This window comes from Coregonus clupeaformis, chromosome 7 (assembly GCF_020615455.1).
Source record: "Coregonus clupeaformis isolate EN_2021a chromosome 7, ASM2061545v1, whole genome shotgun sequence".
NCBI lineage: Eukaryota > Metazoa > Chordata > Actinopteri > Salmoniformes > Salmonidae > Coregonus > Coregonus clupeaformis.
Window position 1 is genome coordinate 66,594,806 of NC_059198.1, and position 27,465 is coordinate 66,622,270.

The following is a 27,465-nucleotide window of genomic DNA, read 5'->3' on the forward strand; positions in this document are numbered from 1 at the left end:
TGTGAGTCGCTCTGGATAAGAGCGTCTACTAAAATGTAAATATGGTATTCAATACGAATGATATTCATAAAATAAAACGCATGAATAAGGTATCTTACACACATATAGATGCTATTTGTCTCATGTATAATGGTCAGTTTTCAATTAGTTATTTTATCCCCTCCAAAATGAAAACCAATCGTCTTCAAATCCAAAAATAATTTAGCATCCACGGGGTCGAAATTGGATTGAATAGCAAACGCTATGTAGTAATCTGTGATTGGGTTTGGTTGGCGCATGCGCAGTGCGATATATCGCAAATTTCTGGAAGTTGGGAATTCGTTATGCAGCTCTATCGAAAGGTGTTGTATACGGCTCGAGAGAGCACTGAAAAGTGAACTTTTGGAATAGCAGAAAGGTCGCCCTTCAAGGAGTCCACGTGTGAAGTTATTCCTCTTGAATTGGGTACGTTTTTTAAAATGTGAAAATGTGTATTCCAGTTATATCGGACCAGTTTTTAGACTGACCGTCAATTTTATTGTTTGTATGGGTTAAATTTAGTCTGCGCGATTGGGTTATTTATGGTCAATAACAGTAGTTTTACTTTGAAATTAAATAGTGTAAAACAATGTAAAACATTTGAGACCAACTTTCTTGGACAGTTCTTTTCTCATTGACTTACGATACTGCTGTGCACAGCTGTCAGTAATCAGTTGATGAGACCGCAAAATAAACAAAACAATGAATGGGCAAACATTGTGATACAATGAATACATTTTCACCTTTACCACAACTCTTGATTATGGTTACAGTGTAGCAATGAGAAATAACATCACAAATATTAAAAAGTGTTGCATGCCACTGAAGTTTTTACATATGGTATGTACATCTCAGGTAGGTAGGTCAACGTTACCTTCAGTTCAGGTAGTTTCATTAACTGTAAGTTAGGCCTATTCATAAAGGGGGTGATTCATTCTTGCAATTGTGGGAGACAAGGACACGTTCACGAGTTAGTTCAACAACGAAAACATCACAGTTGCAATGGTTAATAAAAATTGTTGAACTAGAGCTCATGCCAAATTCATTCATTGTTTCCTTTTATTTAAGGGATCTTAGTTTTATTGGTATTACTCTGTAGTCTTAAATTGTCCAGGAAAGAGCGCTCCTTCCTGAGATATTGTCTGTGTCCTGGCTCTTGGCTCTCACTCTGTGTATTGGGTGTCTTTGGGAGGGGGGGGGGGGACTGAAAGCATAACAAAGGATTTACTCTCAAAGACCTTGGTTCAGTCTGCTGCACTCAGACCAATTACTGTATAGTAGATTATATTTTTTCCCCCAGACAAATGTCCTAAGGATAGCATGCAGTCACATGTATTTGACTGTATTATACAGTTTTGTGTCCAATGACTGCAACATTATCAGGCAAGGATAATCATTTGAAATCTGTATCAGTGCTGCAAGACAACATACTTTTCAGTCCAGCTGAAAGTTGTCGTTCAAGCCAGGTACAGCCAAAAGGCCAGACTTCCAAGAGCTATAGTGACAGCTTTATGTTGACAAAATTGTGCCCTCCAACCTAGTACCAAGGAAACAATCAACTGGGTGTCTGTCCTTTTTTAGAAGGTTTTTCAAGGAAATATCCATTAATCTATATCTGCTTTATGTGCAGAATAGTTTTGCTGACATTTTTCATTTCCTCAGGCAGTGTGTCCTGTCAGTTGTTTGTCCCTCAGCCAGAGTTGAGTCAGTTCCAGCAGAGGAGGTGAAGTTCATTGGTTATAGCATGGGTTGGTCCTTGTTTATTGTGAAGAGCAGAGAGCAAAGTATTTTAGCCTACAACTCCTTCATCCAGTGTTCAACTGAGTTATTTGACAGAACTAGCTATCCTAGCTACGTAAAGTAATAGATGTCATGCATCTAGCTTAAAAAACCCTTCCTTCAGCTGCACCCATTCTACTAGATTTTGTCCTGAGGCCATACTCCACCATTCAGACCTACTTTTCCTACACGTTGACATTCCATACAAACTTCTGGAGGACTACTCCTGCGGTGGTGTATTTTCAGTGGTGGGACAGCTCCTGGGCGCGACTATTGGTTAAACACAGAATGTTGTGAAGCAGTTGGGGCATTGCTGGAGTAGACATGATTCTTGTACTTGACATTTTAATGTGAAGACTCTTTGTTTCATTCATTGCACTTGTTGTTGTTGAATTCTTATACACATATTTGCATTTACAGTAGTCTAAGGAATTCCTGACTGGAATAATGTGCTTTTTGTTCCCGCTAAAAACCTCTTTGTCAAGATCTTTGGCTTGCGTCACATACCAGTAGTAGCAGGGCACTACAGTGCGACCATTTTACTTGCATATGTGCCTAAATATTTATTTTGTGTGAGCCTACATTTTTCGACTTAGGTGCACACGTAGGTGCTCCTTGTCAATTTTTTATTTAAAAAAAATCAGCATAGAGCCCTGAATTGTAGCTGGGAAAACGGCAGACAGTGTGACTGAAAGGAAGACATTTCTCAAGCATGTGACAGGAAGGACTTCCTAACGGTACAAGGCGAAGGTCATCCTGAGTGCAGGGATGCTTTGGCCAGCAGCCTAGTTCACTAAACAGCCTAGCCTAACTTCAGAGATGATTGTCTCTGTCTTATTTGTATTCAGTCATGCCAAGCTTTCAGGTCCTGCTTCAAAATCCATATTCGTATTCAGTCTACAGTGGCAGATAGTCAAACATCTGTGCATCAGAACTATAGCTAATGATGACTAGCCCCAGGACATACATAGAATGCATAATTAAACTGACATTCAGTTTCAGTGTGGCTATTAGTTGGACTGATGTGTATTTTGTAGTGCACTGTTCAGAATTGAGGTGCATAGTTGCTTTCCCCCATCCCCCATTTTTTTTTTCTTCAAGTGTGTGTTTTTGGCTGTAATTTAGTCGGGAAATGCTGAAAACGGTCGTACCTTGTGTTCTGTATCCCTCGCTTTCCATGTGACTCTGTGCAGGACAAAGAGCTGTTTGTGTGCCGTGTCTACAGAGCCACGGCCACCACGACCACAAGGGTGAAGTCTACTAGTACCACTGCAACCTGACCTCACTCCAGACATGACAAAAGGACCAAGGGATTTTAAATAGTTGGATACTGTTCAGGAATTAGTTGTGGTGCACGTTTAGTGTAGTTGTATGTTTTTGTTTGGCTTTATATGGTAGGCTATTTCATGGCTCTGAAGACTGAAATCACCTGATGTTGTGTTTTTAGGTGCTGTATGACCAAACCAACATCCAGTACTACTGTTAGGACATTCTTAATTTGTATGACTCAAGCATTGTGCTATATGGGGTATTTAAATTCTCTACCCTATTTTGAGCCCCCTGTTCAACAACAGCTCACCAGCTGAAGGGGAGACAAGTGCATAGGTCAGTTTAATTCTGAAGGACACATCTGTGGCACAGCTGGAACTCTATAGCTATGTAGCTATTGGAAATTGTGTGTGCATGTGCGAGTGTTCTTGTGTGTGAGGCTCGTCAATGGGCCAGGCGGTGTGTTTTCTTTTCGAATGAGTCTCCCCTCCCCCTCCATATCTCTACATCTGGTTGATGTCAAAATATGTAAATAAACCAAAATAACGTCTACCCAATGATTTCAAAGGCAAACCAGAGCCAAATGGGTTAGCCCTCGCTTACAATGCACACATTCAATAATGAGGCCTTACTAGGAAAACATTCATGTAGAGAACCTTTTTTCCCAAGAGATTGAATCATCTTTTTTTTCGAGTGGTAGACTTTTGTTTTGTCTGGTGACTCGGAAAGCTTTGATGCTTTGATAAAGAAGAAGCCGCTGGTTGTTCAGAGGAGTTTGCACACAATTCCCAGTGCAGTGTAGTGGAATGGTTGTTATCAGTGAGTAAGTGAGATTATATTAGGGGAAACTCTGTCAGCGTAATTCCATTACCACAATCAGATTCTTCACTTTAAAATGTATACCAAACAAAAAACGTTGATTTCCAAGTTTAACAAAACATACAACTATATGGCATACATTTGAAAGTGATAAATCGGAATCTCAGCGTAACTCCTTTATCGTGGAATTGCCCTTAGGCAAGAGTGAGTGCCAGTCGGTTGGTGTGTGTGTGTACGGTACCAGTCAAAAGTTTAGACACACCTACTCATTCAAGTGTTTTTCTTTATTTTTACTATTTTCTACATTGTAGAATAATAGTGAAGAAATCAGAACTATGAAATAACACATGGAATCATGTAGTAACCAAAAAAGTGTTAAACAAATCAAAATATATGTTATATTTCAGATTCTTCAAAGTAGCCACCCTTTGCCTTGATGACAGCTTTGCACACTCTTGGCATTCTCCCAATTTGCATACCGCCCCAACAGATCCACAGATGATGCTATCTCTATTGCACTTCACACTGCCCTTTCCCACCTGGACAAAAGAAACACCTACGTGAGAATGCTATTCATTGACTACAGCTCAGCGTTCAATACCATAGTGCCCTCAAAGCTCATCACTAAGCTAAGGACCCTGGGACTAAACACCTCCCTCTGCAACTGGATCCTGGACTTCCTGACGGGCCGCCCCCAGGTGGTAAGGGTAGGTAACGACACATCTGCCACGCTGATCCTCAACACGGGGGCCCCTCAGGGGTGCGTGCTCAGTCCCCTCCTGTACTCCTTGTTCACCCATGACTGCATGGCCAAGCACGACTCCAACACCATCATTAAGTTTTCCGACGACACAACAGTGGTAGTCCTGATCACAGACAACGATGAGGCAGCCTATAGGGAGGAGTTCAGAGACCTGGCCGTGTGGTGGCAGGATAACAACCTCTCCCTCAACGTGATCAAGACAAAGGAGATGATTGTGGACTACAGGAAAAAGAGGACAGAGCACGCACCCATTCTCATAGACGGGGCTGTATTGGAGCAGGTTGAGAGTTTCAAGTTCCTTGGTGTCTACATCACCAACAAACTATCATGGTCCAAACACACCAAGACAGTCGTGAAGAGGGCACAACAAAGCCTATTCAGGAGACTTGGCATGGGTCCTCAGATCCTCAAATAGTTCTACAGCTGCACCATCGAGAGCATCCTAACTGGTTGCATCACCGCCTGGTATGGCAACTGCTCGGCTCCCGACCGCAAGGCACTACAGAGGGTAGTGCGTAGGGCCCAGTACATCAATGGGGCCAAGCTTCCTGCCATCCAGGACCTCTATACCAGGCGGTGTCAGAGGAAGGCCCTAAAAATTGCCAAAGACTCCAGCCACTCTAGTCATAGACTGTTCTCTTTGCTACCGCAAGCAGTAACGGAGCACCAAGTCTAGGTCCAAAAGGCTTCTTAACAGCTTCTACCCCCAAGCCATAAGACTCTTCAACAGCTAATCAAATGGCTACCCGGACTATTTGCATTGTCCCCCCCCTCTTTTTACACTGCTGCTACTCTGTTTATTATCTATGCATATTCACTTTACCGCTACCAACATGTACAGTGAGGGAGAAAAGTATTTGATCCCCTGCTGATTTTGTATGTTTGCCCACTGACAAAGAAATTATCAGTCTATAATTTTTATGGTAGGTTTATTTGAACAGTGAGAGACAGAATAACAACAAAACAATCCAGAAAAACGCATGTCAAAAATGTTATACATTGATTTGCATTTTAATGAGGGAAATAAGTATTTGACCCCCTCTCAATCAGAAAGATTTCTGGCTCCCAGGTGTCTTTTATACAGGTAACGAGTTGAGATTAGGAGCACACTCTTAAAGGGAGTGCTCCTAATCTCAGCTTGTTACCAGTATAAAATACACCTGTCCACAGAAGCAATCAATCAATCAGATTCAAAAATCTCCACCATGGCCAAGACCAAAGAGCTCTCCAAGGATGTCAGGGACAAGATTGTAGACCTACACAAGGCTGGAATGGGCTACAAGACCATCGCCAAGCAGATTGTTGAGAAGGTGACAACAGTTGGTGCGATTTATTCGCAAATGGAAGAAACACAAAATAACTGTCAATCTCCCTCGGCCTAGGGCTCCATGCAAGATCTCACCTCGTGGAGTTGCAATGATCATGAGAACGGTGAGGAATCAGCCCAGAACTACACGGGAGGATCTTGTCAATGATCTCAAGGCAGCTGGGACCATAGTCACCAATAAAACAATTGGTAACACACTACGCCGTGAAGGACAGAAATCCTGCAGCGCCCTCAAGGTCCCCCTGCTCAAGAAAGCACATATACAGGCCCGTCTGAAGTTTGCCAATGAACATCTGAATGATTCAGAGGAGAACTGGGTGAAAGGGTTGTGGTCAGAAGAGACCAAAATGGAGCTCTTTGGCATCAACTCAACTCGCCGTGTTTGGAGGAGGAGGAATGCTGCCTATAACCCCAAGAACACCATCCCCACCGTCAAACATGGAGGTGGAAACATTATGCTTTGGGGGTGTTTTTCTGCTAAGGGGACAAGACAACTTCACTGCATCAAAGGGACGATGGACGGGGCCATGTACCGTCAAATCCTGGGTGAGAACCTCCTTCCCTCAGCCAGGGCATTGAAAATGGGTCGTGGATGGGTATTCCAGCATGACAATGACCCAAAACACACGGCCAAGGCAACAAAGGAGTGGCTCAAGAAGCACATTAAGGTCCTGGAGTGGCCTAGCCAGTCTCCAGACCTTAATTCCATAGAAAATCTGTGGAGGGAGCTGAAGGTTCGAGTTGCCAAACATCAGCTTCGAAACCTTAATGACTTGGAGAAGATCTGCAAAGAGGAGTGGGACAAAATCCATCCTGAGATGTGTGCAAACCTGGTGGCCAACTACAAGAAACGTCTGACCTCTGTGATTGCCAACAAGGGTTTTGCCACCAAGTACTAAGTCATGTTTTGCAGAGGGGTCAAATACTTATTTCCCTCATTAAAATGCAAATAAATGTATAACATTTTTGACATGCTTTTTTCAGGATAATTTTTTTGTTATTCTGTTTCTCACTGTTCAAATAAAACTACCATTAAAATTATAGACTGATCATTTCTTTGTCAGTGGGCAAACATACAAAATCAGGATCATACTTTTTTCCCTCACTGTACGTATAACCTCAATTACCTCGACTAACCTCACATTGACTCTGTACCGGTACCCCCTGTATATAGCCTCGCTATATTTTTTTTACATATCTATTTTTTACTTTACACTAATTTTTCTTAACTGCATTGTTGGTTAAGAGCTTGTAAGTAAACATTTCACTGTAAGTTCTACACCTGTTGTATTTGGCGCATAACATTTGATATATATGAGAGAGGAGCACATCTGGAGGAGGTTTGAAGGAATCCGGGGGAGGGTGTTACGGACTGCAGGTCATACAGGTCACAGAGATGCCAGTGTCGGGTACTGAACTGACACCTCACACTGAGCACTGAACTGCTCTGGAATGAAAGAAGGTTTCAATGCGTTACCCACAGTAGAACTGTCTGTGTAGCCTAGCTCTGAAGAGTTGCCATTCCTGACAGATAGTACTTTACAAGGCTGCGTAGATAATAACTTTTTCTGTGGTTTTAAAACTCTGAATCTGCCAGCCGCCACTGAGTGATATAACCACAATGGAAAACTCTTTGCTCTTCACCATAAAGTTGTACTTTACTGGTTCAGTGAGTCATTGAGAGTGGAAGGCCTATGTGGTGTTAATTCCCACTAACCGTTTTAGCAAAGACACACATTAAAATTGTATTTGTTTTTCCATTGTGTAAATTGTGCTCTACTTTCAAAAGACCTAATTGATTTCATTAGGTCCAGATTTTAATATTAGATAAAGACCATGTTCTCAGCTATTATTTAAATGTCAACTGCCCCTTAGACCGTTAAAAACCAGAGAAGTTGGTTCTATGTGGCATCAGTATGAGTCAGGAACATTAATTATAGTGTCAAAATTGACTACAGAGTGTAAATAGGATCATTTTGGTCATTAAGTCAGTCTCGTCCAAAACTGAGTTTTGTAAGTGAGTTTGTCACGACATACTGAAGGGTGGGGTATGGATTACGAACATGCCCACACCCAGTGCCCACTAACACGAGAGAAGCAGCTGTCCTGATTGCGCTCTATCCAATCATAGCAGCCAGAACCTCTAGACCAGGGGTGTCAAACTCATTTTAGCTCAGGGGCCACATGGAGGAAAATCTATTCCCAAGTGGGCCGGACCGGAAAAATCATGGTATATATAACTTAAAAACAACAACTTCAGATTGTTTTCTTTGTTTTAATACGATCAACATACAACATAAAGCTGGAGCCTGAGGACAGTGTGTCCAAAATAGTACAAGCACAACATCACTATTAATCATAAAACACGTCAAGTTTATTTGAAAATTCTAAAGAAAAAGAACACACAATGCCTCAGTGATTAACAGAACTGTTTCACAGATCACAGAACTATATCAGGGTGTCATTTCTCAGGCAGAAATGTAGATACAAATAATGAAATCCTGTTCCCCAAACAAGTGCAAGAACCACAGAGTCAAGAATAGGTTAAATATACAAATAAAATAAAATCAATTAAAAACAATAGCACATCAACATAAAAACATATAAACATAAATCTGAAAGTGTTGCTCAAACTCCCGTAACAGTCCCGTTATTTTATCTTTGAACCGCTTTATGTCTGCCACATGTTGGGTCGCGCACACATTTTTCAGACAGGGGAAGTGAGCTGCATCACCACCGGCAAGTTGCGTCTCCCACAATGACAGCTTCGACTTGAAAGAACGTATGCTGTCATAATACTGCGTGACAACTTTGTTGCGCCCTTGCAGCTGTTTGTTCAAGTTATTCAGGTGCTCTGTAACATCCACCATAAATGCAAGGTCCGGCATCCATTCTGCGGAATGAAATTCTAACACTGGTTTGCCCTTTTCTTCCATGAACTGTTCAATTTCTTCTCGTAAATCAAAGAAACGCCTCAGCACAGCACCTCGGCTAAACCATCTTACCTCAGTGTGGTATGGCAGGCCATAGATGTGGTCTTTCTCTCTGAGAAGGCTGTCAAACTGACGGTGATTCAGGCTTCTGGATCGGATGAAATTAACAGTTTGGATGACCACCTTCATGACGTTATCCATCTTTAATGACTTGCAACACAAAGCCTCCTGGTGCAAAATACAGTGAAAGGTCAAAAAATCACATCCTCCATTTGCAGATTGCACTTTCTCTCTGAACTTTGTCACAACGCATGCTTTTTTCCCGATCATTGAGGGCGCACCATCTGTAGCCAGGCTGACAGCGCGGGACCAGTCCACTCCGACCCTGTCCAGCGCGCCGACGAGTGCGGTAAAAATATCAGCTGCTGTCGTTGTATCTGTCATCGGCACCAACTCCACGAACTCCTCGGTGACGGTCAATGTGTCATCAACTCCGCGGATGAAAAAATTGCCAGTTGTGCAACATCTGTAATGTCCGTGCTTTCATCAATTGCAACCGAAAACGAAATAAATGACTTTACTTTTTGCTTCAACTGGCTGTCCAAATCCACTGAAAGATCGGAAATCCTGTCTGCAACTGTGTTTCTTGTCAGGCTGATATTTGCAAAAGCCTGCCGCTTTTCAGGGCACACAATCTCCGCTGCCTTCATCATGCATGTTTTTACAAATTCACCCTCACTAAATGGTTTTGAAGCCACTGCGATTTCATTAGCAATGAGGTAGCTAGCTTTCACTGCAGCGTCACTGATGTCTCGGCTGTGAGTAAACACAGACTGCTGTTTCTTCAGACCCGCCAACAGTTCATTCACCTTCTCTCATCTCCGCTGTCCTTGAAAGTTGTCATATTTGTCGGCATGAAGACTCACATAGTGGCGACGAAGGTTATATTCTTTCAGCACTGCAACATGCTCTGAACACACCAAACATACAGCTTTCCCACTCAATTCCGTGATTAAATAGGATGACAATTTTTCTTGGAACACTCTGCACTCTGCGTCCACTTTTCTCTTTTTTGACAGAGACATATTGGAGCAATGAGGGTGCCAAAGCACATAATGTTAAAAGTAGAAGCCGTAATAAATATTGCGGGCAAAACAAAGTAGCTCATTGGCTGCACGTGCTTGACCTACTTGCTCTGCCCCAGTATAAACAGTTTGCTTGCTTAACACAATTGCTATTGGGTTAGGGTTAGTTAATTGGAACAGCAGTTTATTTTATTGAAAAATATATATATATATTTTTTTTATCATCTTGCGGGCCGGATTAAACCCGTTTGCGGGCCTGATCCGGCCCGCGGGCCGTACGTTTGACACCCCTGCTCTAGACAGTGAGACAGACCTGCCCATTACGCAGCACCTCAGACTTGTTTACATAAGACGACACGTTATGTTGAAATAACCCTTGGCCCTAAGTCCTTTATGGAGTGGCCACTTGCTGATGTGTTTGGTGTCAATCATTAGAGTGTGCCACTCTTTTGGGCAAAATGAGAATTGAGACTAACAGAGCACTCTTGATATATTGTATTGTCAATATTCCAAAACCCATTGGCGAGCATCTTGTATCCCCCCGCGACCTGTTTTGTAACATGATTCCCTATGAAACACTGCCAGTCAGATGCACATTCTGATAATAGATGTTGAGAAAGGTGTAAAAAAACTAAAACAGCACTGAAGCACACACCTCGCCAGTGACTTGATAAGCTGATTGTGGCTTGGCTGCTCAATGTGCCTGCTAGCTTCTACCTGTTAGCTTCATTGACAAACACAGAGTTGGAACTTAGCTAGCGAGTGATTTTGGGCACTGATAAACAGCGTGTAGCTTGTGCTTTAGAGCAATTCCACGGTAACGGAATCACACCTTTTTAAAACTTTAAAATGTATGCCAAACAAGACCCATTGATTTCAAAGTTTAACAAACCATATGACTCTATGCACAAGGACTACTTTTAACAACTTCTACAGAAAAATGTACAAAAACGAATTTAGTGGAAGAACTGTACAGTTGCAAACTTTAGTAACGGAATTATGGTAAAATCTCCCTCAGGTCTCTATGCAACCACGTTTTCCCTAAACTTTGTTAAATATATGCTCCGAATGAAGATTCAAAGATACCTGCAGAAAGAATGGGGTGTCAGATATGACATGACACATTTGAGTTTGAAAAAAATCTATTTTGGTTATTGAACTACAGTAAGTGAAGTGGATATACACCCTGTAACGGAATTACATCATGGGTCCCTGATCTGTAATACATGGAAATGCATAATTATGGAAATACATTTCATTCTCATGTTTCACACATTTGGACAGCAGAGCACAGTAGAGTACAATACAGCAGAGTAGATATATGCTACTGTACTTTATTGTATTGTACTATTTTGGACTGTACTGTGCTCTACTCACTAATCAGTACTGTATTGAACTGTACTCTACTGTGCTCTACTCACTGTACTATACTGTACTATCCGAACTTGTGAAACAAACGTCTATGATAGGTTCCGATTTGGTCCGGTCCGTCTGTGGACGTTAACAACAAGGCCAGGGTGGACTGACCGAATATCAACTACTTTTCAACGTCCATCGATGTCCGGTGTCGGTCATTGCTCAGTGGGTCAGGATGCTGGTTAAAGTAAATGGAAAGAGCGGGGGCTCATGGGTAGGTGTCAGTAAGGTTTTTTTCACAGTTGGTCCCTTTCAGCCAATTTTTGTGAATTCCGTGCGGACTCAGACCCCTCAAAAGAGCCCCCGAACCGAACTGAGTCCATCTCGAGAGATGGTCTGAGTTCGGTACACTTGAATTCCACGGTCCAGTTCCCCTTTTTAGGGCAATGTGAATACTAACCTCCCCAGGTTTGCTTGTTATTATTCCAGCACCACACACTAGACTACTGCAACACTGTTTCCCCTGCCAAACATTTGACATTTTAGGCATTTAGCAAACGCTCTTATCCAGAGCGACTTAGTTAGTGAGTGCATACATTTTTCATACTAGCCCCCCATGGGAATCGAACCCACAATCCTGGCGTTACGAGTGCAATGCTCTACCAACTGAGCTACACACAGGGCCTACACAAACTCCTCACATTAGACTACTGCAACACTGTTTCCCCTGCCATAACCCCTCACACTAGGCTACTGCAACACTGTTTCCCCTGCCATAACCCCTCACACAAGGCTACTGCAACACTGTTTCCCCTGCCATAACCCCTCACACTAGACTACTGCAACACTGTTTCCCCTGCCATAACCCCTCACACTAGGCTACTGCAACACTGTTTCCCCTGCCATAACCCCTCACACTAGGCTACTGCAACACTGTTTCCCCTGCCATAACCCCTCACACTAGACTACTGCAACACTGTTTCCCCTGCCATAACCCCTCACACTAGGCTACTGCAACACTGTTTCCCCTGCCATAACCCCTCACACTAGGCTACTGCAACACTGTTTCCCCTGCCATAACCCCTCACACTAGGCTACTGCAACAATGTTTCCCCTGCCATATCCTTCACATTGGTGCCACCAAAGAGAGATGATGATGATGTGCAGGTTCGTGGAAATAAAACGTGTGCCGCTGTTGGAGATGGTCTCAGTTTGGTTCCCTTCAGGGGCTCTTTTGAGGGGTCAGAGTTCCTTTGGAGTGTTCACACTGCACACAAAAAATTAAGCGAACCACACTGAGTTCACAAAAATTGGCTGGTGTGAAAACACCCTTAAAGAGGACTATATGTGGAAACACCACTGGGAGAGGTGACATTAACTGGAGAGGGAGAGAGAAAGGCGGAGCGGTAAAGGTTGTCCAGACTGACTGTTTTAACTCTCTTGGTTAGACCACCAGTCAACAGAAAGACAAAACAGTTATGAGCTGAACTTAACAGTGTGCCAGTGGAAGGGAGGACAGTAGCAGGTGACACAACTGTGGTTTGTGACTATTATAATTTCCCATTGTAGTCAATTCAGTTGCAGTAATTCCGTACAGATGTTTTGGTAATTCCGTTAACAATTTGCTAACGGAAGTACGAGTTTTAATCATTTAATAATTCATAAAATTGATATCAGTAAAATCACTAACTAATTGGTAGGTTTAGCATTACTTGTTACTTCTGTGAACTTTCATTATCCTCCCTCATGAGGGAGAGAAATGAGAAAATATCTTAGTTATGTGGGGGGTTTTGTTAAGGAATTGCAAGGCACAATATTTCTTAAACTTGAAGGTAAAAAATGTATCCAAAACTGAAATGTTGATATTAGTTGGCAGGGGTCTTTACGTCAACAGTGTGTTTTGATGTATTTCTTATTACCTTCTTAACACTTTTTCTAGTGGATGTTTTCTAAGACCCTGTTTCAATCTGTTCAATCCAGAAATCAAAGCCTTTACTTTTGCCAAATTTTTAAGATGGAAAATGTTAGAAACATTTGTATATGCCTTCATTTCACAAAAATATAGACTCTTAGCTTTCATTTGACACAATTTGTTAATGCAACTTTTTTTACTTGAGAAATACTGCACCAAACACCTTAGCTAGATTTAAAATTGCGCGACTAAGACCTCCCTCTGCACAAACATCTTAATTACAGATTTCTTGGTTTATCTTAATCATTCAGACTATTTTAACGAAGTGGCTATGTTGTTGCTATGGTGACTCATGAGGGACAAACAGTACCTGCCAGGGTACGATATGTGAATATAACACACCGACATCAAACCACACCCCCAAGACAACTCTGGTTTGGCTTCAGTCATGGCCGCTAATTTTTTTTAATGAGCAATCTTCAAAATGAGGCCAAATCAGGAAGTGCAGTTGCCCTGTAATGTATTTACATCACATGTTAACTGTTATGGGCGCTCCCTATTAAATATCAGTCGTGAGGCTGGAATAATACTAATATGCTGATCCAGTATGTACCATTTAATTTACTATGACCTCAAGCTATGAGCTTGAATGAGAGATTGAGAGAGAAGCAGAAGAGGGGGTAAAAGAGGATGAAAGCTAAAGAAGTTATCCAGGACCTCTATACCAGGCGGTGTCAGAGGAAGGCCCTCAAAATTGTCAAAGACTCCAGCCACCCTAGTCATAGACTGTTCTCTCTGCTACCGCACGGCAAGCGGTACCGGAGCGCCAAGTCTAGGTCCAAAAGGCTTCTCAACAACTTCTACCCCCAAGCCATAAGACTCCTGAACAGCTAATCATGGCTACCCGGACTACTTGCACTGCCCCCCCCCACCCCCACCCCATCTTTTTACGCTGCTGCTACTCTGTTAATTATTTATGCATAGTCACTTTAACTCTACCCACATGTACATATTACCTCAACTAGCTGGTAGAGTCACATTGACTCTTCACCGGTACCCCCCTGTATATAGCCTCCCTACTGTTCTTTTATTTTACTTCTGCTCTTTTTTTCTCAACACTTTTTTTGTTGTTTTATTTTACTTTTTTATTAAAAAATAAATGCATTGTTGGTTAAGGGCTGTAAGGAAGCATTTCACTGTAATGTCTACACCTGTTGTATTCGGCGCATGTGGCAAATAAAATTTGATTTGATTTGTTGTCAAATTTACTGATCTTTAATCTTGCATAGAAACTTTGTACGAAATCCTGTGTCTCGGAAGCATTCGACCTACTGAATTATATTAAAGGAACTCAAGTTTAGCCTGCTTTAGTGCCTTACTGCTACCCTTTCTTTATGCTTCTTATTAGTTTAATTTTACTATCCCACGGAGGGAATGTTCATGTTTGGATTCTAAAAACTGCCGTTCCAGTTAGAAAAATGTCCACGTTTTGGGTTTCCCCCTTGGGGTGTGAGACAGACGGCTGACCAAATAAAGCTGCCTCCCTCCCTGGAGTGAGAGTGGGATGGCTTTCCATCAGAAGGAAATGCCTTCGGGGGAAAAAGCAATGGTACTAAAGGCGTCAGCATGCTCTCTTATAAGACCTTTGCTTGAAAAACTAGAAAAATGCGGCAATAGTACTGTTTGTCCATTTTGAGATGCTGTAGCCAGTATACACTTCCTCAAAATAGTCAGAATTAATCAAAGATACGTTTTTGCCGAAGAGATCTTAGTCGCACAATTTTACATCTAACTAAAATTTGGTGCAGTATTTTTCAATGAAAACATTTGCATGAAAATGAGTCCTCTCATTGAATGACAGACTTTATTGAAGAATTCCTACTGTTGACCAATCACCGACGAAGGGGCGTAGACTTCGGCTCTGAACTTCGGCTTGCCTCCAGAAAAAAATGTGTGTGCCCGAACAGCCGAAAAAAATTAAAAGTCCAAAATGAACTGAATCGTCACAAAATGTCGTCATAATATATGCACGAACTCTACCGAACTGTTTAGGCTGGGAAGCATGTGGATACCTTAAGGAGGAGCCCAGTGGTACACCACCCTGCATTCTATAGGTAGCCTTTAGTCAGCAAATAATTAATCTTGACGATAACGTCGTTCAGATTATTTGAGTTTTCAATTGGAATGTCCAGTGAACAATGATTCTGCTTTATGTTACTTTTTTAAAGGCTGTGAAAACCATCCAAGACAATTATGTGGGCAGCTTTATAAAGCTGGAATTTTTTTCTACTGGAAATGTTTTCTGCTTGAGCAACTCCCTTCCATCGCTGGCACAATTAATCATTGTTTATTGAGTAGTGCAACTGTATAGCAAGGTGAGTGTGAGCCTGTTTTGGAGGGAGGATTACCCATGTTGCCTAAAGGGCCCATGATGGAAGTGGGTGACCAGACACAATGCCCTCAGTGTTGAATGTGCAGGCTCTCTCTTCCTGCCTCTAATAAAAGCCAATGGTTTAATTAAGCTCTTATAGCCCGTTTTTACTATGTTTCTGGGTGTGACTCTTTGACCCATGGGGAAAGGAAATGAAGTAAACCCCCTCAGCATTTTACACAACAACCCCCCTGAGTTATGCTGCCCTTCTGCCCTGGACAAGGAGAGGGCTCTCTCTCATTACCCTCCAATTCAATTAACTTTGCGTCGTGATTTCATATCCTCTCAGGCTATTTTACATTTCTCATTCAGATTTGTACAATTGTTTTCGTGAATTCAATATGTAATATAACGTTAGGCCTACCATGAAAGTGAAGTTGTCTGATCCATTTTAAGTGAATGAGCTGCTTGTGACATCCTGAGGCTGGGAATGATACTTTGTTATGGAAGCTTGGAATTCCAGTCAAGCCAACACACTGTGGGGAGAGATCCCTGGTAGAATAGCATCATTATTCCAGATAAGAGCTCACTCTCAATTCTCATGACTGGTCTCAGGGAATTTTTGTGGGGTGAGAAATCACTGGTTTTGCCTCTGAGAGCTCATCTTTGTTTCCGACTGGCATGTTGTGGTTACTTATAGTTCACATCACTCACTATGCCATGGTCAAGATTCCTTTCTGGTTTTAATTCCAGTGGCACTGATCAATTGTTTTTACCTAGACAGTTGATATCAACTAAGAGCATAGGCCTACATTGGAAATTTACTTGGAAATCATTTAGGGCCTATTGGGCGTTTCCATGGAGCAGGTGTGGGGATACTGGGGCACTTAAGGAAAAGAGAGGATAGGGTGATTGTAAACTGCCAGGCTGTTACCCACCATTTGCATATGGAAACACCCAGTCATGGGCTTGAGTCTTGACCACATTACTAAAGTGAATTGCTGAGGTCTGTACTAAATGCAGTCATCAATGGGGAAGTTGTGTGGCACAAAAATGCCCAACAACTTCAGGCCACCAGATATCCACTATAGCAGAATACATGTATGGTAGGAGTAACACTGTTGAATCTGAGAACTTGTAATAAGAAGTAGGAGGCTAAGACAAAGATTTGATTCAGCAATGCATTGGGTGAGAAATACAACAGTCAAAATGTCATCATACAACCATGAATATTCATGATGGATAATATCTTCTTTAGCAACCTTTTCAATTGGATGTATTTTTATTAATTTTTTATGAGGAATACGATTTCATATTCATATTCAAATGTACCAGGGACACCACAATGCCCACCAACAATACCAGACAATTAGGCTCCAATTTCCTGTTTGGCGAGCTTATCAAACAGATGGAGAAAATCCTTTGCTACAGTTACTCTGCCATGCATTGTAATTATACTTGATCACACAATACATGGAAATTCACTAATGTCCCATTCACATGGAGGGAGAAAATGTGCAGTTTCATTCTACAACTAACTGTGGGCTAGAACATTATCCTTACTACCGGGAAGTGGCTTACAAATGAAGGTGCATAGAAATGCCATTCATCAAGTATTACTGTAAAAAGTTGTCAAATCTGCTAGTGTGGTAATGTAGGGGGGTCCTGACTCTTGGGTGGTCTCTGTCCACTTTAGTTCTGTCTGTGTGTAATGTGTAGACTTGAACTCCCCAGGGGGTTAATGTAATTTACTGCTCAAGTTTTAAAAGCTTTGAAATGCCATACATTTTCAGACACTGACGTTTTTACAAGCACATCGTCTAACTTGTACTGTAGGTTGTAGTCTTCTGGGCAATGGTTGTAGTCTTCTGGGCAATGGTTGTAGTCTTCTGGGCAATGGCTGTTCAGGCGTCATTGGTCTTTACTTATGACTTCACACTTCTGTTCTCTTTCAGATTCACAGTGGGGCGGTGAAGATGATGTCCGACGCCAGCGAGATGTTGGCAGCCGCCTTGGAGCAAATGGATGGGATCATAGCAGGTAACGCTATGTTAATACTAAATTGTAATTATTTTGCACTATGGCCTATTTATTTATTGCCTTACCTCCATAACTTACTATATTTGCACACACTGTATATAGATTTTCTATTGTGTTATTGACTACGTTTTGTTTAACTCTGTGTTGTTGTTTTTATCGCACTGCTTTGCTTTATCTTGGCCAGGTCGCAGTTGTAAATGAGAACTTGTTCTCAACTGGCTTACCTGGTTAAATAAAGGTTAAATAAAATAAATAAAACGTGCAAATCTCACTCAGATTTTGAACTTTGGGGCTGATCCCCTCAAATATTGACATAAAACACACTGCCTCTTAAATAAGCCCCTGATATCTACCCTCGGGACTAGGGTTCCCATGCTGCTGCTCTTAGCATGTGGCTGTGGTACTGGTCTGGGATGTTTCCCAGTGCAGTCCTCCAAAATGAGAAAGCAAGACTTTCCATTGTTTCAGCAGTGATGGAAACGAATGATTATTCAAGGCATACTGCTAATATGATTTACAGGCATTGCATGCCTCGTCCATGGCCTGAAGGAGGGTGGCATGCCCATGGGGATGGCAATCCTACATTGTAATCGTGTATTGTTTTGTACGTGTTTATTGTAGTGGTCATGTACGTGGCACTAGCAACACCAGAGTTGTGGGTTTCGATTCCCACTGGGGCCACATACCGAAATGTGTGGACTGTATTCACTTTGGATAAAATTGTCTGCTACGTAAATGTCACCTATTACGGTATTACAGTACTATATTGGCATATATTACAGTATTATAGTACTGTATTGGCATATATTACGGTATCACAGTACTGTATTGGCCGATGCCATTTTTGTAAAGCAGTGTGACCCCCAGCAATTTAATTTTGGATACATGTTTACTGTATAGGGGATGCATTTCTTTATTGTTTTGGACTTTCTGGATTATTTTCATATTGATATTGTATTACTGCAATGTAGGGGCTAGAAACACAAGCATTTCCACTGCACCTGCTGTAACATCTGCTAATCTGTGTACATAACCATTTAACTTTAATTTGTTACAAACATTCTGTAGTTGACAAACTATGTAAAATATATAGCTTTACCAAACTTTTAAGTGGTCATCAATTAAGAACAGTCGGATTAAGTAATAGTAAAATGTATTTTAACCAAATAGAAGAGAATCATATCAAAAATAATGTGAGCATTGCATTGTGAAAGGCAATAACTTTATATGAACATGAATTGCAATGTGAAACATGTATTTCTAGATGAAACACATATTTTAAGTTGGGTGAAAAACTGTGTATGATATTGTGTCTTGTACTTAGTCAATTGAAAATGTGGTTAGTTTTGAAACTACTGCCTTTTTGATTATCTGTTTTGAGTTTTGAAAATGTACCACGTATTTGTGAAAATTACACCAAAGCAATAAAAAAAAACAGTGAAAGTCAGTCACCAGAGGGAAGTTTTGTTCCTATTACTTTTTGGTGATAGATGAGCAGAGGGGTGCACTTTAAGAGCCCAGGCTTTTCCACTGACTTGTGTAATTTATAGAATTGACCTTTCCAAGAAGGATGGCTGATCACATGACATCCTCTAGCCCCCGTTACCACAGAAACTACAGCGTTCAAAATCCCTGGCTGCCTTTTGGGGAAGACTTGTATATTTATTTATCCCTCTATTTTTCTCTTCTACATTTCTATGAAGGTTGACCTTTTGGAGCCGGTTGACAGATGCTGTCTAGCAGATTATAGTACACACTGGAAACATGGCTTTTCCAAGTCCAACAAATAAGCTTCTTCTCAGGCCTCTTGCACCCAAACATTTGTTTTATCGATATGTAATCTGTTTTTCTTTGCTTTTAGAATGTGTGGTATGTGATTTTTCAGGACACATTCAGAAATCCACATCTGCAGCGCATCACATTGGTCAATGATATCCCACCTAGTGATATCGCCTTTCATCCTCCTTGTTGAAGGGCATTAGGAGAGGATGGGAGAGGTTCAAACTTCTAACCACAGGGATAAAACTATAGATGTACTGCGCATTCGGAAAGTGTTCAGACCCCTTGACTTTTTCCACATTTTGTGACGTTACGGCCTTATTCTAAAATTGATTTTTTTTTTTTATAATTCATCAATCTATACACAATACCCCATAATGACAAAGCAAAAATAGGTTTTTGGAAATTTTGCCAATATATTTGAAATAAAAAACAGATACCTTATTTACATAAGTATTCAGACCCTTTGCTATGAGACTCGAAATTGAGCTCAGTTGCATCCTGTTTCCATTGATCATCCTTGATGTTTCTACAGCTTGATTGGAGTTCACCTGTGGTAAATTAAATTGATTGGACATGATTTGGAAAGGCACACACCTGTCTATATAAGGTCCCACAGTTGACCGTGCATGTCAGATCAAAAACCAAGTCATGAGGTTGAAGGAATTGTCCATAGAGCTCTGAGACAGGATTGTGTCAAGGCACAGCTCTGGGGAAGGGTACCAAAACATTTCTGCAGCATTGAAGGTCCCCAAGAACACAGTGGCCTCCATCATTCTTAAATGGAAGAAGTTTGGAACCACCAAGACTTTTCCTAGAGCTGGCCGCCCGGCCAAACTGAGCAATCTGGGGAGAAGGGCCTGGGTCAGGAAGGTGACCAAGAACCCGATGGTCACACTGAGAGAGCTCCAGAGTTCCTCTGTGGAGATGGGAGAACCTTCCAGAAGGACAACCATCTCTGCAGCACTCCACCACTCAGGCCTTTATGGTAGAGTGGCCAGACGGAAGCCACTCCTCAGTAAAAGGCACATGACAGCCCGCTTGGAGTTTGCCAAAAGGCACCTAAAGGACTCTCAGACCATGAGAAACAACATTCTCTGGTCTGATGAAACCCAGATTGAACTCTTTGGCCTGAATGCCAAGCGTCACGTCTGGAGGAAACCTTACACCATCCCTACGGTGAACCATGGTGGTGGCAGCATCATGCTGGGGGGATGTTTTTCATCGGCAGGGACTGGGAGACTAGTCAGGATCGAGGGAAAGATTAATGGAGCAATGTACAGAGAGATCCTTGATGAAAACCTGCTCCAGAGTGCTCAGGACCTCCGACTGGGGCGAAAGTTCACCTTCCAACAGGACAACAACCCTAAGCACACAGCCAAGACAACACAGGAATGACTTCGGGACAAGTCTCTGAATGTCCTTGAGTGGTTCAGCCAGAGCCTGGACTTGAACCCGATCCAACATCTCTGGAGAGACCTGAAAATAGCTGTGCAACGACGCTCCCCATCCAACATGAAAGAGCTTGAGAGGATCTGCAGAGAAGAATGGGATAAACTCCCCAAATACAGGTGTGCCAAGCTTGACTCAATGCTGTAATCGCTGCCTAAAGTGCTTCAACAAAGTACTGAGTAAAGGGGCTGAATACTTATGTAAATGTGATATTTCAGTTATATATATTTTTTAATAAATGTGCAAAAATGTCTGTTTTTGTTTTGTCATTATGGGGTATTGTGTGTAGATTGATGAGGGGGAAAAAAAAACAATTTCATCAATTTTAGAATAAGGCTGTAACGTAACAAAATGTGGAAAAAGTCAAGGGATCTGAATCATTTCAGAATGCACTGTATATCTATGCTTCTAACTCCCTTATTTGTTCTTAACCACCGCTCTCCTAACCCTGGACCCAACAGGCTCCAAGGCCATGGACTATTCCAATGGGCTGTTTGACTGCCAGTCGCCAACCTCGCCCTTCCTGGGTAGCTTGCGGGCGCTGCACCTGCTGGAGGACCTGCGGGCGGCGCTGGAGATGATGGACCAGGACGAGAGGGAGGGCCTCCGCTGCCAGGTCCCCAACACCACCGCCGATGGCCTAGTGGAGTGGCTGCAGCAGGGACAGCTGGTAGGTATCTCCCTCTGTTCTCTTACTGTTGCAAATGCAAACACTGATAATGTTAGTCAGTATTTTTACTATTGTGAAGGACATTTTTATTTTTTATTTTTTTATTTAACCTTTATTTAACCAGGTAAGCCAGTTGAGAACAAGTTCTCATTTACAACTGCGACCTGGCCAAGATAAAGCAAATCAGTGCGATTAAAAACAACAACACAGAGTTAAATATGGGGTAAAACAAAACATAAAGTCAAAAATACAACAGAAAATATATATACAGTGTGTGCAAATGTAGCAAGTTATGGAGATAAGGCAATAAATAGGCTATACTGCAAAATAATTACAATTAGTATTAACACTGGAATGATAGATGTGCAAATAGAGATACTGGGGTGCAAATGAGCAAAATAAATAACAATATGGGGATGAGGTAGTTGGGTGGGCTAATTTCAGATGGGCTGTGTACAGGTGCAGTGATCGGTAAGCTGCTCTGACAACTGATGCTTAAAGTTAGTGAGGGAGATAAGAGTCTCCAGCTTCAGAGATTTTTGCAATTCATTCCAGTCATTGGCAGCAGAGAACTGGAAGGAATGGCGGCCAAAGGAGGTGTTGGCTTTGGGGATGACCAGTGAGAGATACCTGCTGGAGCGCATACTACGGGTGGGTGTTGCTATGGTGACCAATGAGCTAAGATAAGGCAGGGATTTGCCTAGCAGTGATTTATAGATGGCCTGGAGCCAGTGGGTTTGGTGTGTAGTGAGGACCAGCCAACAAGAGCGTACAGGTCACAGTGGTGGGTAGTATATGGGGCTTTGGTGACAAAACGGATGGCACTGTGATAGACTACATCCAATTTGCTGAGTAGCGTGTTGGAGGCTATTTTGTAAATGACATCGCCGAAGTCAAGGATCGGTAGGATAGTCAGTTTTACGAGGGCATGTTTGGCAGCATGAGTGAAGGAGGCTTTGTTGCGAAATAGGAAGCCGATTTCTAGATGTAACTTTGGATTGGAGATTCTTAATGTGAGTCTGGAAGGAGAGTTTACAGTCTAACCAGACACCTAGGTATTTGTAGTTGTTACATACTCTAGGTCAGACCGATCGAGAGTAGTGATTCTAGTCGGGTGGGCGGGTGCCAGCAGCGTTCGATTGAAGCGCATGCATTTAGTTTTACTAGTGTTTAAGAGCAGTTGGAGGCTACTGAAGGAGTGTTGTATGGCATTGAAGCTCGTTTGGAGGTTTGTTAACACAGTGTCCAATGAAGGGCCAGATTTATACAAAATGGTGTCGTCTGCGTAGAGGTGGATCTGAGAGACACCAGCAGCAAGAGCGACATCATTGATATACACTGAGAAGAGTCGGCCCAAGAATTGAACCCTGTGGCACCCCCATAGAGACTGCCATAGGTCCAGACAACAGGCCCTCCGATTTGACACATTGAACTCTATCTGAGAAGTAGTTGGTGAACCAGGCGAGACAGTCATTTGAGAAACCAAGGCTATTAAGTCTGCCAATAAGAATGAGGTGGTTGACAGAGTCGAAAGCCTTGGCCAGGTCGATGAAGATGGCTGCACAGTATTGTCTATTATCGATCGCGGTTATAATATCGTTTAGGACCTTGAGCGTGGCTGAGGTGCACCCATGACCAGCTCGGAAACCGGATTGCATAGCGGAGAAGGTACGGTGGGATTCGAAATGGTCGGTGATCTGTTTGTTAACTTGGCTTTTCAAAAACTTTCGATAGGCAGGGCAGGATGGATATAGGTCTGTAACAGTTTGGATCTAGAGTGTCACCCCCTTTGAAGAGGGGGATGACCGCGGCAGCTTTCCAATCTCTGGGGATCTCAGACGTTAAAGACATGCTCCGGAACTAAGTATTTTTTAAACCTCCTGCTTTGGGCTGGATGTGTCAGTGTGTAGTTCATACATGCATCATTTATGAGCAGAATTACTGTCTTACCTAAATTAGCCACGAAATCCCTATTTTGAAAGCGACTGTTTTGGGGGAAGCTGTGCTGCACCATTTTCCCTACATTTTCCCCATCGTGGCCCAGCCCCCTAGCAATTAGAGTTCTAGACAGTTAGCTTCAGCCCCTCGCGATTTGAGTGACTGCTACTAAGATGCACACACAGCAGAGCGAGCGAGAGAGAGGGAGAGAAAGAGAGAGAGAAATTATGTGGTGCGTGAACTTTTGTCTCGTGAGTGCTACTTTCAGAACTACTGGCTAAAAAGTATACAAAAGTACCGGAGAATCTCTTTTTTAATGTCTGAGATATTCAGAATTTGAGTGTAATCATGGAAAATGTATTGCTGACGAGTGTTCCACACATTAAGATAAAAGTACTTTATTTAGACTAGATTCCTTTTGTGTTATTGTCTGCTTTGTGTCTTCACACCCTTACCTTATTTATACCTTGACTCCTTTGATTGTACAGCTATTGTGTGATGACATGCTTTGTGAGTGACGAAGTGTCTCTGGAGTGGCATTTGCAATGGTTTCCATTCACAGTGAGGCTCATGTTTTCCTCCCTCCTCAAGCCCTTTCTTTCCCTGTGTGAAATATGAGAAGAGGAGCTTAGTTTTTTTATTCAATTTCCACTTTAGTCACACACGAAGCACTTGCATGTGAGAAGCCTATCGACCCTCACGTGTCTCTCAAATAACAAGCATTTCACGTGTCACCGGCCTCTTTTTTTTCCCAGGGAAAAATCATGTGATGTTTTTCAATGTAGGGATGCTATGACACCTGAATGCTGTATGCTGGCCTTTGAGATGGAGTGATACATCATCTTCCTTATGACTGGAGGTTGCTCTATTGCTAGGGTCAGGAGTCTTTTCCTGGTATGGTGATAGGGCGATCAGCCTTCTGACGATGGCCTTGGTTGTTTGTGATTTCAGACCAACGGACATGGCTCCGCCATGATCTACCAGGAACGACTGTCACGGGTGGAGAGCGATAAGGAGTGTCTCGTCCTCCAGGTGTGTGTCTGAGTGAAAAACGCTGTGTCACGAGGCCATGAAGAAGCAGAGACCAGCTTTAAGAAATAGGAAATACGACCCCATATTTAGAAAATGTGTACATTAGCAAATACATTGGACAAGGGTGTTCTGTTGAAAGTGTATTTGCTAGGTTGCTGTTGAATTCAGTTGTTTATTTACCTATTCATGGTTTGAGTGAAAGGCATGAATCACAGAGCATGCTCTTAGATCCCAAACCCATACCCTGAAAACAACACACAGATGACATGTGGTGTATTATTGAATGACTGTCCCCAGGTGAGTGTTCTCTCAGACCAGGTGGAGGTGCAGGGGGAGAAGATCAGGGATCTGGACATGTGTCTGGGGGAACACAGAGAGAAACTTAACGCCACTGAAGAAATGCTGCAGCAGGTGAGGCCCCAGCAGGGTTGCAGTGTACTATGGTTATTAGCATGGTGGTATGTCTTATTATGAGACAGAACCTTGGGCTCAAGCTATTGGTCAGCCTTTGATCCAGATTATCTTTCTGAATGAATAATGATTAATACACTTAAACACTTCACTCCTACTAGTTTGTGACTGAATCTGTGACTGTGTGTCCTGTGCAGGAGCTGTTGAGCAGGTCGACCCTGGAGACCCAGAAGCTGGAGCTGATGACCGAGGTGTCCAGTCTGAAACTGAAGCTGAACACTGTGGCGAGAGATCGCAGGGATAGTGAGGTAAACAGATGCATTATGACAATAGACTCACCCATACAGAGATATCATGTCTTTGGTAGATATTTGGAGTTTCGTTCAACGGCAGGCAGACTTCTTATAATATTAGGATGTGAGTGCATATGAATCTTGGCAGTCACCCAAACGTTTAATAGTTCACACTGAGACCGTGCAGAGGTCCGTCTCAGTCGGTTGGAGTGGGCCCTGATCCGTCATGCAGATCCTGACCTGGGTGGACTGGCGGGCAGGGAGAGTGCCAAAACACCCCCTGCTCCAGCAGCCGTTTCCTCTCATAAAATAATTCCTCTCCCCTCTAGAGAAGCTGGGAGTCTGACAGTCAGGGTTTCCATACACCCCATCCATGAGCACTGAGCAGGCCTGGGTTGGAGGAATATTGAGAGGAATCAGGATATTGGATCCTGAGTGTGGGTTTCCGACACTACTATAACCTTTAGGGAGTGGTGTGTATGTGTGTGGAAAGGCAATGTCTTCCATATATATTTAATACTGCCTTTGTTTAATGTTGGGCTTTGTTCGGCTGTAAATCACACACCCCTGAGTCTGATCCATTTCTTCTTTCCTACCCACGGTGCTCTGCGGTTTTTACTCTTGTCTAAATGTATGTGTCGTGAATCATGTAGCACATTCTTGTTTAATGATGATGCATATTTCCTGAGTGCTCTGTCTATACTGTAATTGCGCCAAGGTGCAGGAGTATGTATTATCCATGACATAAAAGCATAAAAGCAGTTGTAATGGTAATTGACCATGACGCTTCCTTCGACTCAAGGATCTGTGTCCATGTTGGACTGGGCTTCTTTGGCTCTCTGTTTCTCTCTCTCTCTCTCTCTAAAAAGTCTTTGGTGCCTCATTGGGGATTTTTCACTCCGCAAAAACATCCCCCACAGTTTCCTCCAAGACTCTCAGCTGACCCCTTGGGCATGTGGGTAATGCAGTCTTTTACCTCCCCAGGGGTTGTACCAGGAAGTCAATGACCTGCGGTTCAGGGTGACCGATATGGAGAATGAAAGACTGCAGTGTGAAAATAAACTGAAATCCACCAAAGTGAGTAGCATGGCTAAAAATCTGTCTGCAATACAAAGGATCAGTCCATTCACATTTGATTGTGCATGACATACTGTATGGTCCACAGATTAAGTTTGACTCACTCTACACCTTTTCTACAGCATGTAGGTACTGAATCTATCGTTCCCTTGTGTGTTGGTTATATATCACTGCTTTCACTCTTAATACCACTTCCTTCAGGGTTCATACCCTTTTGTCTCCTCTCTCACTCCTGCCTGGCTAACTTCTCCCCTGCAACATGCTAACCTGTGCAGCCCTAGGAACGGAACATGGGCAGGTTACGGTTCTCTGGAGGTGTGGTGCAGAAGTTAACACCCAGCGCTCTGCTCTTCCCTGTCTATCCCTATGGGCCTCTAAACCTTCCCTTTGTCCGTTGACCCTATCCACTTTGCCAGCTTTCACCACGCTTCCACTTTGACTGTAAGTTTTCCTACCAGCTAAGTATAAGTTGCAGATTTCTTAACACACTAGTTCTTCTTCACTTCCTGCCCTGATCCACTTAATTGTATGTTAACTGTACATTGATGAGAAAATGTCTTAAACCTTTGGCTAAGTAAGCTGCTAAACTAGTGGATGGATCTGATCGGTCACGGATTACCTTCTCCTGGGGATTAACATCCCAATGGAGCTGCTCTTTCTCAGTGGAATGTGAAAGAAACTGACAACATGTTTACAGTGTGTTTGTGAATGGTTCTCTGGTAAAGACACATTTTTTATTTTTTGTCATTTAGCAGACGCTCTTATCCAGAGCGACTTACAGTTAGTGAGTGCATACATTTTTCATACTGGCCCCCCGTGGGAATCGAACCCACAACCCTGGTGTTGCAAGCGCCATGCTCTACCAACTGAGCTACAGGAGGGCTACACCAGTCCTCTGGTAGAATGTAGCCTCACTCTAATCATGTTTTTGGTCATGCACTCACTTGCCCTACATCAGTTAGCATCAGACTGGGTTTTAACTTTGAGTTTGGTCAGACTCTGTTGTCTAGCTGTGTTCTTATCTAGATCTTGGCCTGTATTCATAAAGTGTCTCTTACTAAGAGTGTTTCTCTGGTATGAATGGACAGGAGGGATCTGATCCTAGATCGGCGCCCCTAAGGGGTATACTACAATGTAGGTT

The 27,465-nt window shown here is 42.6% G+C and overlaps 1 protein-coding gene across 2 annotated transcripts in view; it reads left to right on the forward strand.

Moving 5' to 3' along the window:
• The first annotated feature begins 317 nt into the window (after nucleotides 1-317).
• Nucleotides 318-27,465, forward strand: part of LOC123491256 (liprin-beta-1-like) — a 38,298-nt gene continuing 11,150 nt past the window's right edge. For both annotated transcript variants that reach the window (XM_045221502.1, XM_045221503.1), the window contains exons 1-7: nucleotides 318-444; nucleotides 17,588-17,672; nucleotides 21,365-21,573; nucleotides 24,463-24,543; nucleotides 24,841-24,954; nucleotides 25,152-25,262; nucleotides 26,232-26,324. In XM_045221502.1, coding sequence (XP_045077437.1) covers nucleotides 17,609-17,672; nucleotides 21,365-21,573; nucleotides 24,463-24,543; nucleotides 24,841-24,954; nucleotides 25,152-25,262; nucleotides 26,232-26,324 — 672 coding nt within the window. In that variant the 5' untranslated portion in view covers nucleotides 318-444; nucleotides 17,588-17,608. The remainder of the gene's footprint in view (nucleotides 445-17,587; nucleotides 17,673-21,364; nucleotides 21,574-24,462; nucleotides 24,544-24,840; nucleotides 24,955-25,151; nucleotides 25,263-26,231; nucleotides 26,325-27,465) is intronic.